The 21,265-nt window shown below is 47.0% G+C and overlaps 1 protein-coding gene across 3 annotated transcripts in view; it reads right to left on the minus strand.

Moving 5' to 3' along the window:
• Window positions 1–21: 21 nt before the first annotated feature.
• EVA1C (eva-1 homolog C) overlaps window positions 22–21,265 on the minus strand; it is a 145,203-nt gene continuing 123,959 nt past the window's right edge. Inside the window, exons 8-9 of one of the 3 annotated variants that reach the window (XR_009493455.1) lie at window positions 12,443–18,046; window positions 22–9,522 (exon numbers count right to left, since the gene is read on the minus strand). Coding sequence is in view for 1 of the 3 variants with exons in the window: in XM_059883498.1 (XP_059739481.1) it covers window positions 17,778–18,046 (269 nt within the window). In the remaining 2 variants the exon portion in view is untranslated. Of the gene's footprint in view, window positions 18,047–21,265 lie in introns of all 3 variants that reach the window. The other 2 variants (XR_009493453.1, XM_059883498.1) reach the window with 2 other exon arrangements.

Raw genomic sequence — 21,265 nt, forward strand, 5'->3', positions numbered from 1 at the left:
ACCTGGCTGGCCTTGTCTTCCAGGTGTGAAGGCCGCTCCTGTGAGGGAAGTTGAGTGGCCAGAGCAGGCTAGCCTTGAAACGGGACAGATCCCTGTGTCATTTCTGGGCTTTTCCCGAAACCGAACACAGACCCTGGTGACAGACGGTTGTCCCCGTGGGCTCAGCCTGCAGCTCCCAGCGTGTTGAGCTTGGCACCTAGACTGCCGGAGGCGAGCCATGTTGGCTCGGTGGCCATCCAGCCACAGGATGCCCTGGCTCACTTGCCATCCCGCCTGGCTTTCTGGTTCACCTTTTTGAGTTTTAAATTCTCCCAACTCATCTCTGCAAGTGTGGATGCTTCTGCAGCTCAAGGACACCTCTCAGGCTGTGCCGCCAGGGGCGGCCCACACATCTGGTCCTGCTTCATTTGGCCCATAGAGGACTCTTCTCCCAGCAGGAGGAAAGGCATCGTGCTCACTCCGAGGAGGAGCTAAGTGACACGGATGCTCCCTGCCCTGGTCTCCCTTGTGCCCACTGCTGTGCTAGAGCCCAAGGCAGGAGCCGGGACCCTCAGTTCCCAGGCCTGGTCCCGTAGTGTTAGGCAGGGACTGGCCAGGTCTGCCCCTGCCCTTCACACGCCAGCGAGGCTCGCTCAGACTCTTGTGGGTTGCCATCTCCTCCCAGAGCTGACTACCTACTCGCATTTCTGCTGTTCTTGAGACTGCATCTTCTAAAGTGGCTTGTAACTTGACTGTACCTTACTCTTGATTGTCAAATTTTGTATAATCAAGTTTGCATTGGTTTTCTTGTTGACTTCCATTCTTTTAATTTTTATTGAAGTATACTTGACTTAACAATGTTACTTTTAGGCGTAACATTCATTATGATCTTAAACGTCTCCGTGGAGAGCTTGTGTCCTTAGATGATATAAAGTTTGCAGTAAGATCCTGTGACTTCACTTGAGAAGCACCCGCTCTAATCAATGTCTAGTTGATGTGCAGGCATGACAGCCACGCTCGACTTGCAAATAAACGTTAAGCCACATGATCACAGTAGCTCTTCTTAAGAATCACTGTTTCCACGTCATTGTGAATTCTGCACTTCCCTGGTGGCCCAGTGGTAAACAATCTGCCGCCAATGCAGGAGACACGGTTCAGCCCTGATTCGGGAGGCCCCGTGTGCTGCAGGACCACTGGGCCCAGGGAACACAGCCGTTTCACCTGTTGCTCTAGAGCCCAGGAGCGGCATCTGCTGGGCTCACATGCCCAAATGCTGGAGGCCACGCTCCCTAGAGCCCGTGGACCTCAACTAGAGAAAAGCCAGAGCAGCTACGGAGACCCAGCACGTAAATAAAACTATTAAAAAAAAAAATCACACCACACTCCTTTTATTGGATACTGACATGAAACAAACAATAACCTCTCTGCCTCATAACCCCCTGAGCTCTATCCATCCTGAAGTGTGGAAGTGAAAGTCACTCAGTTGCGTACAACTCTGCAACTCCACAGACTGTAGCCCACCAGGCTCCTCTGTCCATGGAATTCTCCAGGCCAGAATACTGGAGTGGGTAACTTTTCCCTCCTCCAGGGGATTTTCCCAACCCAGGGATCGAACCAGGTCTCCTGCATTGCAAGCAGATTCTTTACCAGCTGAGCCACAAGGGAAGCTCAAGAATACTGGAGTGGGTAGCCTGTCCCTTCTCCAGTGGATCTTCCCTACCCAAGCATTGAAGCGGGGTCTCCTGCATTGCAGGTGGATTCTTTACCAGCTGAGCCACCAGGAAAGCCCCCACCACACCCCCACCCTGAGGTCTGTCCTTCCTGAAGTCGCCCCTTACAAGCACTGCAGCCACCCCTTCATGGTCATCTGTCTATAAGGAAATGAGGTGGGCCATCCCGGCTCACTCTGTGCTTCTGTAGGTTGATTCCCTTCATGTCAGCCCCTGAGGAAGCTGCTGGTGACCTCAGATGGGTCATTTTTGGTCATGTCGCTAGTAAAGGTAGAGGGACTTCCCTGATAGCTCAGGGATGGGCTACCCATTCCAGTATTCTGGCCTGGAGAATCCCATGGACTTTATAGTTCATGGGGTCACAAAGAGTTTGGACACGACTGAGCAACTTTCATTTTCACTTCAAGGGTAGAGAGTCAAGCGCCACACCCAGGACTTCCCAAGAAATCAACTTAGCGGAAGTCATCTTGCCAAACAGCAGTCTATGAATCAGCTTAAGCATTAAGTCTTGATGTGACTTTTTATTTTTAAATCCCATACATCTGTGGATCAATATCAAGGAAACGCAGTGTCTGCTGTCTGTTGGGGGCCAGACTGGGTCTGTGATCTCATGCTATGTAACTTGTCTTCTCACATGATTGTTTCTTCTTTCAAGGAGACCAGGAATGCTCATAATAAAATTTGACACCACCCCATGCCCCTTCAGCTGGCAAACTGAAACCCCAGGCAGTATTTCTGTCACAGAATTACCTAGTTCCTTGCCAACTGCTCTGTGAAGAAAGTGCCATCAAGCTTGGAATCAGCTGCCACAATCTTAGGCAGTTTTGTTGTTGGGCAGTCACTAAGTCTTGCCTAAGTCTTTGCAACCCCATGGACTGTAGCACACCAGGCTTCCCTGTCCTCCACTATCTTCTGGAGTTTGCTCAAACTCATGTCCATTGAGTCGGTGATGCCATCCAACCATCTCATCCTCTGTTGTCCCCTTCTCCTCCCTCCTTCAATCTTTCCCAGCATCAGGGGTCTTTTCCAATGAATCGGCCAAAGTATTGGAGTTTCAGCTTCAGCATCAGTCCTTCCAATGAACATTCAGGGCTGATTTCCTTTAGGATGGACTGGTTGGATCTTCTTGCATTCCAAGGCACTCTCAAGAGTCTTCTCTAACACTACAGTTCAAAAGCATCAATTCTTCAGCACTCAGCTTTCTTTATGTTCCAACTCTACATCCATACATGACTACTGGAATAGTCTATGTATACCTAGATGCTAAACAATGTGCTAGTGAACTTCAGGAAGGGAAGGTCCACAGAACATACATCTGCGAAGGGCCCCAAATAGGGGTGCCTTCTCCAGAACAGGCAGACAGCAGCCATCGATTATTTTAGTGTCTGAGGCCAACAGTGATGGGGCCACGGGTCCTAAGTCTGCTTTGGTTCACCAACCACAGAAAAGGGGGAGAGAGAATTGAGCCCTTTTTTTTTTGGCCGTGAGGCATGCAGGGTCTTAGTGGCCCAACCAAGGATTGAACCCACGCCCCCTGCAGTGGAAGCTCAGAGTGGAGTCTTAACCACTGGACCACCAGGGAAGCCCAAGTGAGCCCATCCTTGAGATGCTTTAAACAAATAGACACTTGGCTCGACTCTGAAACCACTGCCCTGAGTGATTAATAACAAGTCTGGGGTTGCGTCCCAGCTGGAGGAGGGACTCCAGCCTGCTGGCAGGCCTAGCACACGCCGGTCACAGGACTCTGCCCTTAGGATCCTGGGCCACACTCTCATGGCAGAGGTTAGCAGATGAATAAATTCCCACAGGCTGAAGCTGAGTCTGTCATTCCTTTGAATAGACTGAACTCTGCGTTCAGAATAAGGAAACAAGCACCACAGCTGGCTTGCTATTCCAGTCACAGGGCAGGATTCCAAGACGCCGTGAGCCAGCATCATCACTAAAGGCAGAATGCAAAGCACCAAAAACCCCGTTTGCAGTTTTGTCACTGAAACCCCTGATCCTACAACCGGCCTTGCTCAGCAGCCGCATAACCACAGCTGTGTCCCTGCCTTGGCCCTGACCCCTCCGCTGTTTACACTGTGCCGGACCAGGTCCTCGAGGCTCTGTGTGTTTCAGTAGTAAATTAGCAAAATAAAAAATGCGCTCCTGCTGGGAATTCCCTGGATGCCCAGTGGTTAGGGCTCTGTGCTTTCACTGCCAAGAGCCTGGGTTCAATCCCTGGTCAGGGAACTAGGATCCTGCAAGCTGTGCAAGTCAAAGCTATGGTTTTTCCAGTGGTTTTTCCTATGGTTTTTCCAGTATGGATGTGAGAGCTGGGCCATAAAGAAGGCTAAGCACTGAAGAATTGATGCTTTCGAACTGTGGTGTTGGAGTAGACACTTGAGAGTCATTTAAAGGATAGCAAGAAGATCAAACCACTCAATCCTAAAAGAAATCAATTCTGGATATTCATTGAAAGGACTGATGCTGAAGCTGAAACTCCAATACTTTGGCCACCTGATGTAAAGAACTGACTCATTGGGAAAGACCCTGATGCTGGGAAAGATTGAGGGCAGGAGGACAAGGGGATGACAGAGGATGAGGTGGTTTGATGGCATCACTAACTCAATAGTCATGAATTTGAGCAAACTTCGGGAGATGGTGGAAGACAGAGGAACCTGGCATGCTAGAGTCCATGGAGTCGCAGAGCTGAACATGATTTAGCGATTGAACAACAACAAAGCCACACCAAGAAAAGTTCCTGCTGTCAGAATCTTATATTGAAACTAAATCACTTATGATTGTAAAATAAAAGAGATGGGGGTAAAACTGCTAAGGGAGGTAAAACTGTGTAAATCAGCCCCCAAAACTGAGAGCTGGTCTGAGTTTAGCTGTTGCTGCTGCTGCTAAGTCGCTTCAGTCGTGTGTGACTCTGTGCGACCCCATAGACGGAAGCCCACCAGGATCCCCTGTCCCTGGGATTCTCCAGGCAAGAACACTGGAGTGGGTTGCCATTTCCTTCTCCAGAGTTTAGCTGTTAGACCCTCACAAACTGAACTCAGCTCACCTGAACAGATGTCCACATTTTCTTGCAACTATTTCCAAGTCTGAAAATGCTTGGCATTTCTAGAGGTAACTTAGTATTGATCTGAGGAGTTTTCAGGTGGCATGGCTGTTGATTTTTCCTTGGAAGGTAAATCTGATTTAATCATTGAATATGGGATTTTATTACCTTTATGCTAAAGGAACTGCAAGGAGATCCAACCAGTTCATCGCAAAGGAGATCAGTCCTGGGTGTACATTGGAAGGACTGATGTTGAAGCTGAAACTCCAATGCTTTGGCCACCTGATGTGAAGAGCTGACTCATTTGAAAAGATCCTGATGCTGGGAAAGATTGAGGGCAGGAGGAGAAGGGGACGACAGAGGATGAGATGGTTGGATGACATCACTGACTCGATGGACATGAGTCTGAGTAAACTCCAGGAGTTGGCAATGGACAGGGAAGACTGCGTGCTGCAGTCCATGGGGTTGCAAAGAGTTGGATACAAGTGAATGACTGAACTGAACTGAACTGAAAGGAAGTAAAAAATTGACAAACATCAAAAAAATAAATGACACAAATTGACCATTGAAAAAGTGAAAGTCATTTAGTCGTGTCCAACTCTTTGCAACCCCATGGACTGTAACCCACCAGGCTCCTCTGTCCTTGGGATTCTCCAGGCAAGAACACTGGAGTGGGTTGCCATTTCCTTCTCCAGGCAACCTTCCCATCCCAGGGATTGAACCTGTGTCTACCTGCATTGCAGGCAGATTCTTTACCATCTGAGCCACCAAGGTACAGAATTCACCGTGTATAATAGATCGTCTACATTTTTTAGAGAAAACATTTTAGGGACAGGCATTTATAATGGACTGTTTCCATCAGCACAGTTGAAATGGGGCAGCAGGTTCTGTCTGTTCTCTGAGGCCTCCCTCCAGTCCTGTGTTTCTCAAATAGAAAATCTCCCCAAACCTTCGTAGAACGTTTTTCAAATAGGAGAGGATGTCTCCAGGAAGTGTCCTGCTGTGCGTGTGGAGCTGAGGTGTGCAGAGGCCCACGCTACCCCCACCCCAAGGATGTGCCTTCCAGAAGCGGGGTGACACCCTTCCCCACGAGGAGGTGTGGAGACCGAAACGCCAACTTAGACCGGCAGCGTCAAATGGGCCGCAAGTAATGTTCCTACAGAGCTTTCCTCACTCCAGTGAAACGTCCTGTCTTCCCAAGGCCAGCTCATCCATCTGCCATCTCTGCACCATCCTCCCTGAGGCCAAGTGGCCACTTCCGGTCACCTGTGGGAACCGACGGACCTGGCCTGGTGAGGGCAAGCCCTACGTCAAGGCCTAGGGAACCCAGAGCATCTTCCAGTCAGAACCCAATTATCAGGCTAAATTTATTTCTTTTTTGCTACTTTTCCCATATAATTTCTCTAAGCCGACATGTTGTATTTTCATTTTTACTCACTTTAAGAAATTGTCTTTTTTTTTTTTCTTTTAGCTGTGCGGTGCAGGACCCTGGTCCCCTGTTCAGGGATCAAACCCGTGCCCTCTGCAGTGGATTCTTAACCACTGGGCCACCAGGGGAGTCCCTGTCTTTACTTTAAATGCCTGTACAAGGGGACTTTTAACTCTGCGATTAGTATGTGCTCAGTTTTTAAAACATTGGGGTAAAATAGGAAACAAGTAAAGAAAGAAACTAAAAATAATTCTAATACTACCACCCGGGGAGAGGATGTCAACTTTTTTTTTTTTTTTTTTACCAGAAAAATGGAAATTTATCCTGAAAGTGCAGAAAATAAAAATCATGATGAACCCCCAAGTATACACCATTCAGTTTCAAAAGTGATCAGTGTTCTGCTGATCGTGTTCCCTCTGTCCTCCCAGGGTACCCATTCTGAGATCTTTCCAAAAAAACTCCCAGATATCATTTTACTTCACCTGTAACTTTCACTGCATCTAACAGATTTGCACATAGAGGATCACAAAGAAAATTTTAAATTTCCTGAAGTATAAAAATGCAGCTAGCATTGTCCGATCACAGTGCAAACAAAACAAAACACAAACCTCTTAGAAATTCACATTAATATCAAAACCAACAAAAGGCCCTCCTCCTGTGCTTCCCTGGTAGCTCAGTTGGTAAACAATCTACCTGCAGTGCAGGAGACCTGGGTTTGATCCCTGGGTCTGGAAGATCCCCTGGAGAAGGAAACGGCAACTCACTCCAGTATCCTTGCCTGGAAAATCTCATGGACAGAAGAGCCTGGTGGGCTGCAGTCCATGGGGTCACAAAGAGTCAGGCACGACTGGGCGACTAACACTTACTATAAGCTACTTGTAAGACACAGATTTTTCTAAATGAAGTTGCACAACTTCTAGAAAGTAATGGATAATGAAAAAGAACATGTCAATTTATGAGTCTACTGAAGCAGGATCTAGAAAAATATACAGAAATAAATATCAGAAACCATAAAAATGGAAATAAATCAATTAAATGGCTAAGCAAGGAACTAGAAAAAGACCAAGAGAGTAAAACAAAGAAAGCAGAAGGAAGGAATTAATGAAGTTCAAACTAGAAATTTAATGAGTTATGTTATTAATACATCAAAAAACAGTAGTTTAAAAAAAATCAACAAAATTGGAAAAACATTAGCTGGTATAATTTAAAAGAAGCAAACCACAAATACACAATGTAAGAAATGATAAGAGGAAAATAATTGAAGGGAAGAATTTTTTAAATTCAGCTAATATTTTTTTACTAGTTTCAGTTCAGTCGCTCAGTCGTGTCCAGCTGTTTGCGAACCCATGAATCGCAGCACGCCAGGCCTCCCTGCCCATCACCAACTCCCGGAGTTTACCCAAACTCATGTCCATCAAGTTGGTGATGCCACTGAGCCATCTCATCCTCTGTCGTCCCCTTCTCCTCCTGCCCTCAATCTTTCCCAGCATCGGGGTCTTTTCCAATGAGTCAACTCTTCGCATGAGGTGGCCAAAGTATTGGAGTCTCAGCCTCAGCATCAGACCTTCCAATGAACTCTCAGGACTGATCACTGATCTCCTTTAGGATGGACTGGTTGGATCTCCTTGCAGTCCAAGGGACTCTCAAGAGTCTTCTCCAACACCACAGTTCAAAAGCATCAATTCTTCGGTGCTCAGCCTTCTTCACAGTCCAACTCTCACATCCATGCATGACCACTGGAATAACCATAGCCTTGACTAGACGGACCTTTGTTGCCAAAGTAGTATCTCTGCTTTTGAGTATGCTATCTAGGTTGGTTATAACTTTCCAAGGAGTAAGCATCTCTTAATTTCATGGCTGCAATCACCATCTGCAGTGATTTTGGAGCCCAAAAAAATAAAGTCTGATGCTGTTTCTGCTGTTTCCCCATCTATTTCCCATGAAGTGATGGAACCAGATGCCATGATCTTAGTTTTCTGAATGTTGAGCTTTAAGCCAACTTTTTCACTCTCCTCTTTCACTTTCATCAAGAGGCTTTTTAGTTATTCTTCACTTTCTGCCATAAAGGTGGTGTCATCTGCATATCTGAGGTTATTGATATTTCTCCTGGCAATCTTGATTCCAGCTTGTGCTTCTTCCAGCCCAGCGTTTCTCATGATGTACTCTGCATGTAAGTTAAATAAGCAGGGTGACAATATGCAGCCTTGATGTACTCCTTTTCCTATTTGGAACCAGTCTATTGTTCTATATCCAGTTCTAACTGTTGCTTCCTGACCTGCATATAGGTTTCTCAAGAGGCAGGTCAGGTGTTCTGGTATTCCCATCTCTTTCAGAATTTTCCACAGTTTATTGTGATCCACACAGTCAAAGTCTTTGGCATAGTCAATAAAGTAGAAATAGATGTCTTTCTGGAATTCTCTTGCTTTTTTGATGATCCAGGGGATGTTGGCAATTTGATCTCTGGTTCCTCTGCCTTTTCTAAAACCAGCTTGAACAGCTGGAAGTTCACGGTTCATGTATTGCTGAAGCCTGGCTTGGAGAATTTTGAGCATTACTTTACTAGTGTGTGAGATGAGTGCAATTGTGCAGTAGTTTGAGCATTCTTTGGCATTATCTTTCTTTGGAATTGGAATGAAAACTGACCTTTTCCAGTCCTGTGGCCTACTAGTTTAGGCAAATAAATTTGAAAACCTAGATGAAATAGATACATTTTTAGGAAAATAAAATGTACCCAAATAGAGATAGAATATGTATACAGACAACTTCGATAGAAGACAGAAAATTCTAAATTTACAGGCACAGACTCATCAGGGGACTCTATGAAACCTTTAAAGACCAATTAATTGCAGATTTGCATAAGTTTGCAGCAAATTGAAAAAGAATGTAAGCTTCTAAGTTACTTTTATGAAGCTAATATAATATTACTAATTGCAACTGACAGAGTCCTATATTACTAATAAATATTAATGCAAGTTTAAAAAATAAAAATATAAGGACATTGAATAAAAAGTACATTAAGTATGGCATTTCATGTCCCAGTAGGATTTATTCCAGAAGGGCAAGGATGGTTTAATAGTAAGAAATCTATCATATTAACAGAGCTAAGAGGAAAATCACAGGATCATATCCATAGATGCCTACAAGGCATTTGACAAAATTCAAGTCCCATGTGACTGGCTGTAAACCACAAACCACACTATACAGATGATGCTCATCCTTCCACACTTCATCCTGCTTTCAGATACTCTTCCAAAACATGACAGGGATGGAATTCCAGGGTGGTGCTCTGGAGCCCCCTCTCCCGGGGGAGGCTGAGTATGGAGGATGAGGTAGGGGAGCTAAGGGGAGACAAGGAAGCAGGGTCAACCCCAAACATGCAAGTAGCTGAGGGGAAAACGAAGACCCAGAGTCCAAGATCAAGGTGCCAGCAGGTTTGGTGTCTTCCAAGGCCTCTGTGGCTTGGCTTGCACCCGCCACCTTCTCTCTGGGTCCTTAAGGTTGTTCTGCTGTCTACACACACTTCCTCTCCCTATAAGGTATCTTAAAGGAAGGTGTCTCTTCCTCTCCCTATAAGGACGAAGAGCCGACTCACTGGAAAAGACCCTGATGCATCACCAACCAAACTGACATGAGTTTAAGTAAACTCCAGGAGATAGTGAAGGACAGGGAAGCTGGGTATGCTGCAGTCCATGGGGTCACAAAGAGCTCAATGCAACTGAATAAAAACAAAGACACCAGTCTTACTGGATTAGGGCCCCACCCTTATGACTTAGGGATTCCCTGGTGGCTCAGATGATAAAGAATCTGCCCACAGTGCAGGAGACAGGGTTCGATCCCTAGGTCAGGAAGATCCCCTGGAGAAGGGAATGGCAACCCACTCCAGTATTCTTGCTTAGAAAACCCCATGGACAGAGGAGGTCGGTGGGCTACAATCCATGGAATTGCAGAGTTGGACAGAGTGACTAACACTTCTCCACTTATGACTGGTGTAAGCCGTAAGCCCTGGAAACTAGGTTTTCTCTTTCTTGTAATGTGAGTGCCTGACTTAAGCTTTGATTGAATAAATACACTGCCAGCCACGGGACTAGATAAAGAGCCAAAGCCATCTTCCCCCACTGAGGCTCTTTTGTTTTAGAGATCTTTCTAAAGAGCTTGTTTTTTCTCTTCTCTTCAAGTTCCCACTCTTATGTTTTGAACTCAGCAATAGTGAGCCCATGAAACCCTAGGCCCCCACCCTTGACCCCAGTATAAGCAGAACCCTGGACCTGTGTTCACACTCTTTCTACCACAGCCTCGCTGTCTGCCCCCAGGGGAAACCATGTAATTTCTGGGTCCTTCAAATAGTAGTTTTGTTTTTTTCTCCAATTTCCTGATGGTTATTGCTGCAGTGTGTCTTGCAATCATAACCACAACGGCTGGTCCAGCCACAACAATGGTTATTAGCAGCTGAGACCAGCACACAACAATGACCTCATTTAACCGACCTCATTTAACCTTGTCTCCAGATGCAGTCACATTCTAAGATGCTCAAGGTTCAGGCTTCACCACATGAATTTTGGGAAGACACAGTTCAGTCCATAGAGGCTAGAGGAGCTGTCATTTAAGAGCTGCCAGGCCTTAGATAATTTTATTAACGTTATAAGCTTCAGTTTCCTTCACAAAAGAAAGTAAAAACATTGTCTATTTCATCCATTAAGATGACGCACGAGATGTGGGTTCCATCCCTGAGGGGGAGAGACCCCGTGGAGAAGGAAATGGCCACCCACTCCAATATCCTTGCCTAGGAAATTCCATGGGCAGAGGAGCCTGGTGGGCTTCAATCCATGGGGTCTCGAAGATTCGGACTGGCTGAGCACACACACATATGCACCAAAGACATAGTCACAGTAATTTCGTTAAAATAGAGGTACCGTTTTTCTCATATAACAGGAGGTTGGAGGCAGAAAGTTTGGGATTGGTGCAGCTGAGGACCCAGGCTCCTTCTGCCTTCTTACTCCATCATCCGGGGCTTGAAGCTTTCTGCTTTTATGCCTGAAAGTTGGCTCTCATGTCTTTAAGCGCCCGACCTATATATCAGGCAGGAGGACAGAGGAGGGGCAAAAGGAGGAGGCTACAATGTGGGTGCCACTTGTGTCTGCTCCCTCCTGAAAAAGTCCCCAGGACCTCTTTCCTTCATATCACGTTGGCTAGAACTGGTTGTTGCATCCTTGTTACTACCTATTAAGGGGTACAGAGTAGTCAGTACTTCAGCCAGGTGTGTTACTACCTTGAATACAATTGGAGTTCTGCTGGTAAGGAAGAAAGGGAGAATGGATATTAAATACTTAACCAATCTTATCTGCCACATCTAACCTCAAGGTTGTTGAAGGATTACTTGAGATGATATGTTTGACAGAAGACATAAATAAACAGTGTGATGGTATAAAAACTTAGCCGTTAATTCAAGACACAAGGTCCTAAAACATCAAATGTGTAAAATGAAGGATCGCATTATTGCACGACCAATGGAAGGAAGAGGACAGCAGTGGGCAGCCAAAAGTGAAAGAAAGTGAAGTCGCCCAGTCGTGTCGGACTCTTTGTGGCCCCATGGACTGTGGCCCGCCAGGCTCCTCCACCCATGGAATTTTCCAGGCAAGAGTACTGGAGTGGGTTGCCATTTCCTTTTCCAAGTGGGTGATCTTCCTGACCCAGGGATCAAACCCGAATCTCCCGCATTGCAGGCAGATGCTTTACCATCTGAGCCACCAGGGAACCAGTCCAAGCAATTCTCCAGGCCAGAATATTGGAGTGGGTAGCCTTTCCTTTCTCCAGGGGATCTTCCCAACCCAGGGGTCAAACCCAAGTCTCCCACATTGCAGATGGATTCTTTACCAGCTCAGCCACCAGGGAAGCCCCTGGGCAGCCAAATGGCTGAGCAGTTCAGGGTACAAAGGCTCTATCCATGCCCATCCTGGTCAAAATTGAGATGTGAGACATCCATGTGGTTTCCGATGCTTTGACCGTGGGCTTTTGCTGGCCCTGGAGGGACTTCCCGGGTTAGCTGATTCCTAGAGACAACAATCAGTTCTCCTGGGAGCAGAGCTGTTGGGTACAAAGCAACGAATCCCGAGTCCACCCCAATCACTGCCTTCGCTGAGCTCTCAAAGGGCTCTCACACTCAGGGCCACTTATCCCTCTGCCCTAGCCTGGGTACCACACAGCCCTGGCCTCCGGAGTTGGCTGGAATTATTCGCAATAGCCAGTCCCAAGCCTGCTTACCCTGCTTCGCCCATTCCTTCTAGTTAGACCACAGTAAAGGCTGTTTCTCACTTCTCCCACGCACTCCTTCCAACTCCTGATAGACCCTGGTGCTTCCCCGTGTGGCTCTGCATGGGGCCGTGTGCTCCCCTCTCCTCTTGGGAACTGTGAATAATGAGCTGCATCTTTTCAGAGGCCGTTGTCTTCTCATCTGCTGGCTTTGCTGGCCCCAAGTAATAATAAAACCTATGTTTTAACACAAAAGGATTACATTTAGGCAAGAATAGGCACTTTAGAGAACAGCTCATGCCTGGGAAAGACTCATGCATCGGAAGGACTGATGCTGAAGCTGAAACTCCAATACTTTGGCCACCTGATGCGAAGAGACGGCTCACTGGAAAAGACCCTGATTCTGGGAAAGATTGAAGGTGGGAGGAGAAGGGGATGACACAGGATGGATTGTTGGATGGCATCACTGACTCAATGGACATGTTTGAGCAAACTCCGGGAGATAGTGAAGGACAGGGAAGCCTGGCGTGCTGCAGCCTGTGGGGTCACAAACAGACAACTTAGCGACCTAACAACAATGTGCCTAGGGGTGTGGCTAAGATCCTGGCATGCAGCTTGGCTTCAGGTGGGCTACCTGCCCCTGGCAGGGTCTGAAGGTGCCACTTCTTTTTCCATCGAGACAGGATTCGGGGGGGGCGGGGGTCACCACGTGGGTGCCTGCCCCTGCCTCCAGGGGTGGCCCTTCTTGGCAGCTACCCCCCACCTTGCTATCTGACCCCTGCCTTATTGCCCAGCCCTACCCACCTCACTGCACCCCAGTCACGAGGCTGAGTTGGGTACATGGCCAGACCTTCGGCTTCCCAGAGCGCAGGCTCTAGCTGAACCCATATTTGGGGAACAGAGTGAGGAGGAAAGCTGCTAAGTTTAGAAACTCAAAGAAAAGTTCCGCAGCCTGTGAACCCAGATGCGTTCAGTAAGAGGAAGTTTATATAAAGCTGTGGGAAACATGGCACTTCCTTGGATACAAACAGCCCAGTTACGCATGAGCCCGAGACCTTGCTGTCTTGAGAGTGAGTTTCAATAGCTGGAGACCAAGCCACCTCCCAGCAAGAACGTGGGTGGCTGGGTGAGGTCAGGGGGACTGGCTGGTTCTCCGCGGCTCCAGTCCTCGGCGTGGGGGAACCAGACGCTCCCTGAACAGATGGAGCTGGGCTGGCTGTGGGGAGGTCATCACACAGCTGGCCCAGGGTGATAAACAGAACCGTGGGTTACATGGGGCTGCTGCTGCTAAGTCGCTTCAGTCGTGTCCGACTCTGTGCGACCCCATTGACGGCAGCCCACCAGGCTTCCCCGTCCCTGGGATTCACCAGGCAAGAACACTGGAGCAGGTTGCCATTTCCTTCTGCAATCACCCGTGGGGCAGAACCTCCCAAAGTCACAGCTCCACCCTTTCTCTGGAGCTAATTATTCATCACCTTCGAGTGCCCGGCCAGCCGCCATGATGTTTTCCAGTCTGGCTCGGGGAACGGGCACCTCTAGTCCTCGTAGAGCTCTGGATGTAGTTCCTTCTAGGCCTTTCCCGTGGTTTTCTGGTCCTGGGTTCGGGTGGTTCCCTCACAAGCACATGTGACGAGCTCTCAACCACATTCTCAAGGGGGCCTCTGCTCACCTCCGGGTTCTCCCTGCCTGTGCCCGCCTCTTATCCCTGACACCCTGGCCCTGCAGCTGTGGTCCCCTTGGTCTCCCTAGACCCTCATCTCTATGTCTTCAACTCAGGTGGCCCACTGGGGCCCCCACCCCTAGGTTGCCCCTTTCCTACGCTGCCCGCAAGGCAGGGGAGTTAGGGAAGTGCTGCCCCTCCTCGCCTGACATCCAATGTCTTAAAGATGGTGTTTCACATATGTTTAAAAGAATTTGGTTATTTCAGGTGGCAGGGTGGAGGAAGGACACTCATCAGTGGGGCTGGATACGAGGTACTCCTCACACTTGGGAAATAACCGCTTATGGTTCTCTGGGTGGCCAGGAAACATGATGCCAGCCCCTAGTCGCCATCTTCTTTACTGGGGCTGCCGTTCACAGCAGCTCAGGTTGTGCACTGCACAAATGCTCCTGGCTGTGTGGGAGCTGAGACTCAGCTCGCAGCTGCATCTCCTTAGAGAAAGCAATTTTTCTTATTTTCCACAAACACTGTCCTATGACTGAGCCATGTATCAGGGACTCCATCCATCTAGAGGAAGGACACTTTTTGTCATTGTCACAGTGGCAACATCTGGGCCAGTGGGGACTCTTAACTTGTCCCACCTGAGACTCCTTCTACATGGGTGGCTTACTGAGTTTGGGGAAGCTGGATTATGCAAGGACACTTCTTTCTTTTAATTTTTATTTATTTATTTGTTTTTGGCTACGCTGGGTCTTCATTGCTGCATGGGCTTTTCTCCAGTTGCTGTGAGCCAGGGCTACTCTCTAGCTGTGGTACCCAGGCTTCTCACTGCAGTGGCTTCTCTTGTTGCTGAGCACAGGCACTTGAGCTTTAGGAGTTGAGGCACATGCACTCAGGAGTTGCGGTTCCCAGGCTCTAGAGTAGCAGCTCAATAGTTGTGGCACATGGGTTTAATTGCTCCATGGCACGTGGAATCTTCCCCGACCAAGGATCAAACCCATGTCTCCTGAGTGGGCAGGCGGATTCTTTACCACATTGAGCCACCAGGGAAGCCCTGTGCATGATGGCTTCTAATAACTGGTCTGAATTCATGAGCGATGGGCCAAGTCCTGAGCTTGACTCTCTGACATTGTCAAGGATCCTTCAGTGATTAGCTGGATGTCAGAATAAATAGAGACTGACAGGGACCCCGTAGTGCTGGCCCTCATCCCTGGCATGATGAAATAGAGTGGACTCCCACTTGAATTGGCTGGGAGACAAATTTAATGTCTTATTTTTACCATTTAAATAGCAGCCCCCGTGTGTCCCACCTCCAGGCTGCTCTGGGGAAGCATAAATCACCCTTAGATCAGCCACCTCAGAGCACTTTGCTTGCATATCATTTTCTAGCTTAGCTTGTCCAGAGCCCAGCACCAGGCGCATGTATGTGTCCCAGTTCTTCCTGACCCATGACCTTCATCTTCTTCCTTATAATGTGTGTTAGTCATTCAGCCCCGTCCAACTCTTTTTGACCCCGTGGACTGTAGCCCACCAGGCTCCTCTGTCCATGGGATTCGGAGGCAAGAATACTGGAGTGGGTTGCCATTTCCTTCTCCAGGAGATCTTCCCAACCCAGGGACTGAACCTGGGTCTCCTGCATTGCAGGCAGATTCTTTACCACCTGAGCCACCAGGGAAAGAGTCTTTCTTATAATACAGGACAGTAACTGTAACAATTGTGCGGTAGTGTGAGCATTCTTTGGCATTGCCTTTCTTTGGGATTGGAATGAAAACTGACCTTTTCCAGTCCTGTGGCCACTGCTGAGTTTTCCAAATTTACTGGCATATTGAGTGTAGCACTTTCACAGCATCATCTTTCAGGATTTGAAATAGCTCAACTAAAATTCCATCACCTCCACTAGCTTTGTTCATAGTGGTGCTTTCTAAGGCCCACTTGACTTCACATTCCAGGATGTCTGGCTCTAGGTGAGTGATCACACTGATTATCTGGGTCGTGAAGATCTTTCTTGTACAGTTCTTCTGTGTATTCTTGCCATCTCTTCTTAATATCTTCTGCTTCTGTTAGGTCCATACCATTTCTGTCCTTTACTGAGCCCATCTTTGCATGAAATATTCCCTTGGTATCTCTGATTTTCTTGAAGAGATCTCTAGTCTTTCCCATTCTGTTGTTTTCCTCTATTTGTTTGCATTGATTGCTAAAGAAGGCTTTCTTATCTCTCTTTGCTATTCTTTGGAACACTGCATTCAGATGCTTATATCTTTCCTTTTCTCCTTTGCTTTTCACTTCTCTCCTTTTCACAGCTATTTGTAAGGCCTCCCCAGACAGTCATTTTGCTTTTTTGCATTTCTTTTCCATGGGGATGGTCTTGATCCCTGTCTCCTGTACAATGTCACAAACCTCAGTCCATAGTTCATCAGGCACTCTATCTATCAGATCTAGTCCCTTAAATCTATTTCTCACTTCCACTGTATAATCTTAAGGGATTTGATTTAGGTCATACCTGAATGGTCTAGTGGTTTTCCCTACTTTCTTCAATTTAAGTCTGAATTTGGTAATAAGGAGTTCATGATCTGAGCCACTGTCAGCTCCCAGTCTTGTTTTTGCTGACTGTATAGAGCTTCTCCATCTTTGGCTGCAAAGAATATAATCAATCTGATTTCGGTGTCGACCATCTGGTGATGTCCATGTGTAGAGTCTTCTCTTGTGTTGTTGTAAGAGGGTGTTTGCTATGACCAGTGCATTCTCTTAGCAAAACTCTATTAGCCTTTGCCCTGCTTCATTCTGTACTCCAGGGCCAAATGTGCTTGTTACTCCAGGTGTTTCTTGACTTCCTACTTTTGCGTTCCAGTCCCCTATAATGAAAAGGACATCTTTTTTGGGTGTTAGTTCTAAAAGGTCTTGTAGGTCTTCATAGGACCGTTCAACCTCAGCTTCTTCAGCATTACTGGTTAGGGCATAGACTTGGATTACCTTGATATTGAATGGTTTGCCTTGGAAATGAGCAGAGATCATTCTGTCGTTTTTGAGATTGCATCCAAGTACTGCATTTTGGACTCTTCTGTTGACCATGATGGCCACTCCATTTCTTCTAAGGGATTCCTGCCCTCAGTAGTAGATATAATGGTCATCTGAGTTAAATTCACCCATTCCGGTCCATTTTAGTTCGCTGATTCCTAGAATGTCGACATTCACTCTTGCCATCTCCTGTTTGACCACTTCCAATTTGCCTTGATTTGTGGACCTAACATTCCAGGTTCCTATGCAATATTGCTCTTTATAGCATCAGACCTTGCTTCTATCACCAGTCACATCCACAACTGGATATTGTTTTTGCTTTGGCTCCATCCCTTCATTCTTTCTGGAGTTATTTCTCCACTGATCTCTAGTAGCATATTGGGCACCTACCGACCTGGGGAGTTCATCTTTCAGTATCCTATCATTTTGCCTTTTCATACTGTTCATGGGGTTCTCAAGGCAAGAATACTGAAGTGGTTTGCCATTCCCTTCTCCAGTGGACCACATTCTGTCAAACCTCTCCACCATGACCTGTCCATCTTGGGTGGCCCCACAGGGCATAGCTTAGTTTCATTGAGTTAGACAAGACTGTGGTCCTAATGTGATTAGATTGTCTAGTTTCCTGTGATTATGGTTTCAGTGTGTCTGCCCTCTGATGCCCTCTCACAACACCTACCGTCTTACTTGGGTTTCTCTTACCTTGGACGCGGGGTATCTCTGCACAGCTGCTCCAGCAAAGTGCAGCTGCTGCTCCTTACCTTGGATGAGGTCACCCCTCCTGACCTTGAATGTAGAGTAGCTCCTCTCGGCCCTCCTCCGCCCTCGCAGCCATCCCTCCTTGGACGTGGAGTTGCTCCTCTCGGCCGCCGCTCCTGACCTCGGACGTGGGGTAGCTCTCTCGGGTGCCGCCCCTGACCTCAGAAGATGATGCTGTGAAAGTGCTGCGCACAATATGTCAACAAATTTGGAAAACTCAGCAGTGGCCACAGGACTGGAAAAGGTCAGTTTTCATTCCAATTCCAAAGAAAGGCAATGCCAAAGAATGCTTAAACTACTGCACAATTGCACTCATCTCACATGCTAGTAAACTAATGCTCAAAATTCTCCAAGCCAGGCTTCAGCAATACGTGAACCATGAACTTCCAGATGTTCAAGCTGGTTTTAGAAAAGGCAGAGGAACCAGAGATCAAATTGCCAACATCCGCTGGATCATCGAAAAAGCAGGACAGTTCCAGAAAAACATCTATTTCTGCTTTATTGACTATGCCAAAGCCTTTGACTGTGTGGATCATAATAAACTGTGGAAAATTCTGAAAAAAATGGGAATACCAGACCACCTGATCTGCCTCTTGAGAAACCTATATGCAGGTAAGGAAGCAACAGTTAGAACTGGACATGGAACAACAGACTGGTTCCAAATAGGAAAAGGAGTATGTCAAGGCTGTATATTGTCACCCTGCTTATTTAACTTACATGCAGAGTACATCATGAGAAAAGCTGGGCTGGAAGAAGCACAAGCTGGAATTAAGATTGCCAGGAGAAATATCAATAACCTCAGATATGCAGATGACACCACCCTTATGGCAGAAAGTGAAGAACTAAAAAGCCTTTTGATGAAAGTGAAAGAGGAGAGTGAAAAAGTTGGCTTAAAGCTCAACATTCAGAAAGCTAAGATCATGGCATCAGGTCCCATCACTTCATGGGAAATAGATGGGGAAACAGTGGAAACAGTGTCAGACTTTATTTTTGTGGACTCCAAAATCACTGCAGATGGTGATTGCAGCCATGAAATTAAAAGACACTTACTCCTTGGAAGGAAAGTTATGACCAACTTAGATAGCATATTAAAAAGCAGAGACATTACTTTGCTGTCTAGTCAAGGCTATGGTTTTTCAGTGGTCATGTATGGATGTGAGAGTTGGACTATGAAGAAAGCTGAGCGCTGAAGAATTGATGCTTTTGAATTGTGATGTTGGAGAAGACTCTTGAGAGTCCCTTGGACTGCAAGGAGATCCAACCAGTCCATCCTAAAGGAGATCAGACCTGGGTTTTCATTGGAAGGACTGATGCTGAGGCTGAAACTCCAGTACTTTGGCCACCTCATGCAAAGGAAAAGACTCATTGGAAAAGACTCTGATGCTGAGAGGGATTGGGGGCAGGAGGAGAAGGGGATGACAGAGGATGAGATGGCTGGATGGCATCACCGACTCAACAGACATGAGTTTGGGTAAACTCCGGGAGTTGGTGATGGACAGGGAGGCCTGGCATGCTGCGATTCATGGGTCGCAAAAAGTTGGACATGACTGAGCAAATGAACTGAACTGAACTGAACCTATAACAAAGTCTGCTGCTGCTGCTGCTGCTGCTAAGTCACTTCAGTTGTGTCCGACTCTGTGTGACCCCATAGACGGCAGCCCATCAGGCTCCCCCGTCCCTGGGATTCTCCAGGCAAGAACACTGGAGTGGGTTGCCATTTCCTTCTCCAATGCATGAAAGTGGAAAGTGAAAGTGAAGTCGCTCAGTCGTGTCTGACTCTTAGCGACCCCATGGACTGCAGCCCACCAGGCTCCTCTGCCCATGCGATTTTCCAGGCAAGAGTACTGGAGTAGGGTGCCATTGCTTTCTCTGACAAAGTCTGCTATGTGCCTCCAAATTCTTTCCTTTTCTCCTAGCAAAAGAGCACTATTTTTTTTTTAATTGGATACACTGCTGCCAAGTAAAACACTACATCCCCTAGTATTTTCTACATCCAGGGGTAGCCAGATAATAAAGCTTTGGACAAAGAAATTAAAGTGAAGGGGTGGAGATATCACTGTCTCTTTAAAGGTGACTTCCTCCTCTTCTCTTTTCTGTCACCCAGAATGGAGAAGTAATGGCTGGAGCTCCAGCAGTCATATTGGACTATGAGATGACCTTAGAAAAGAAAGCCATGTGTGTTAAAGCAGTGAGATAGAAGGAGCCTGGGTCTGTAACATCATGGGCCACCATACCAGGCAGTAATGGATATTTGTGTTCTTCTGTATAGATTAAGTCACTATTTTCAGGACAAAGTTGCTTGTAGGTGAACCCAGTCTAATTGGTATAGCAACACAACCATAGTAACACAACCCGTGTCATCTTCCTTTCACAGCCTGATGGCCTCATTCCTGCAATGCTTAGCAATGTAAACAAGAGAAATCAAGAGTAGGAATTGATGAGGTTGCCTCCGGCTCTGGAAAACTGAGATCCACTGAGCCAGTGCTTTGTGCTGGAGTGTTGAAAGACAGAAGGGCACGCGCCTGACAAAGAAAAACAGAGGAACACTTCAAAGAGTCTTTCCCGAGTTCCATGCTCAAAAAAACCCCGAGCCAGATGCTGCAGCAAGGCATTGTCAGATAGACAAATGTGGGAATGGCTTATTGCTCCTGAATCAACGTCCACTCTGGCAACTTCTCTTTTTCCTCCACCGAGCGTTTTCTGCCAGAAATTTTTTCTTTTTTTTTTGGTTGTTGTATGTTTGTTTTGGCCATACTTCACAGCTCGCAGGATCCTAGTTCCTCAGCCAGGGTTTGAACCTGGGCCCCCTGAAATGGAAACGTGGAGTCCTAACCACTGGATTGCCAGGGAATTCCCTTGGCAGTTTTGAAACGGTAAGTCACCACCTCAAGCGGCATTTGGCCATTTAACTGAGAGAGAAGGGACAGTGAGACCTGATCACGGAGTGGGTGACTATAGAAGGCGGATGGGGAGTAAGTTTGGAATAGAAAGAAAAATCTTTTAACTCCAGAGCTGTGGTGATTGAGCAGCACCCCTGATCTACAGAGATTTCGGATTAGGCTTTTCTGGCTCTTGCTTGTGATGGTAGCAGGCAGGGGAGCCTGGGTGAAGACCATGGGCTCCATGTTCAAATCCTGACACCACCACTTGCTGGCTCCCAAATCCAAACAGGCTGCTTTACTTTTGTCTGCCTCGAGGTCCTCATCTTAAAATGGGAATGACAATACACCTAATTCCATAGGGCTGTCATGAAGATGAAAATAAACACTCCCTTTAAAAGCACTTAACATGGCACAGAGAAAGAGTTTCAGAATCTCAGTTATTTGTTCACAGTTTCAGGAGGTGCGATTTCAGGACAGTCAAACCCACCAGAACCAAATGATAATTGAGTTCTCCTGGACAGA

The sequence above is a fragment of the Bos taurus genome, chromosome 1 (genome assembly GCF_002263795.3).
Source record: "Bos taurus isolate L1 Dominette 01449 registration number 42190680 breed Hereford chromosome 1, ARS-UCD2.0, whole genome shotgun sequence".
NCBI lineage: Eukaryota > Metazoa > Chordata > Mammalia > Artiodactyla > Bovidae > Bos > Bos taurus.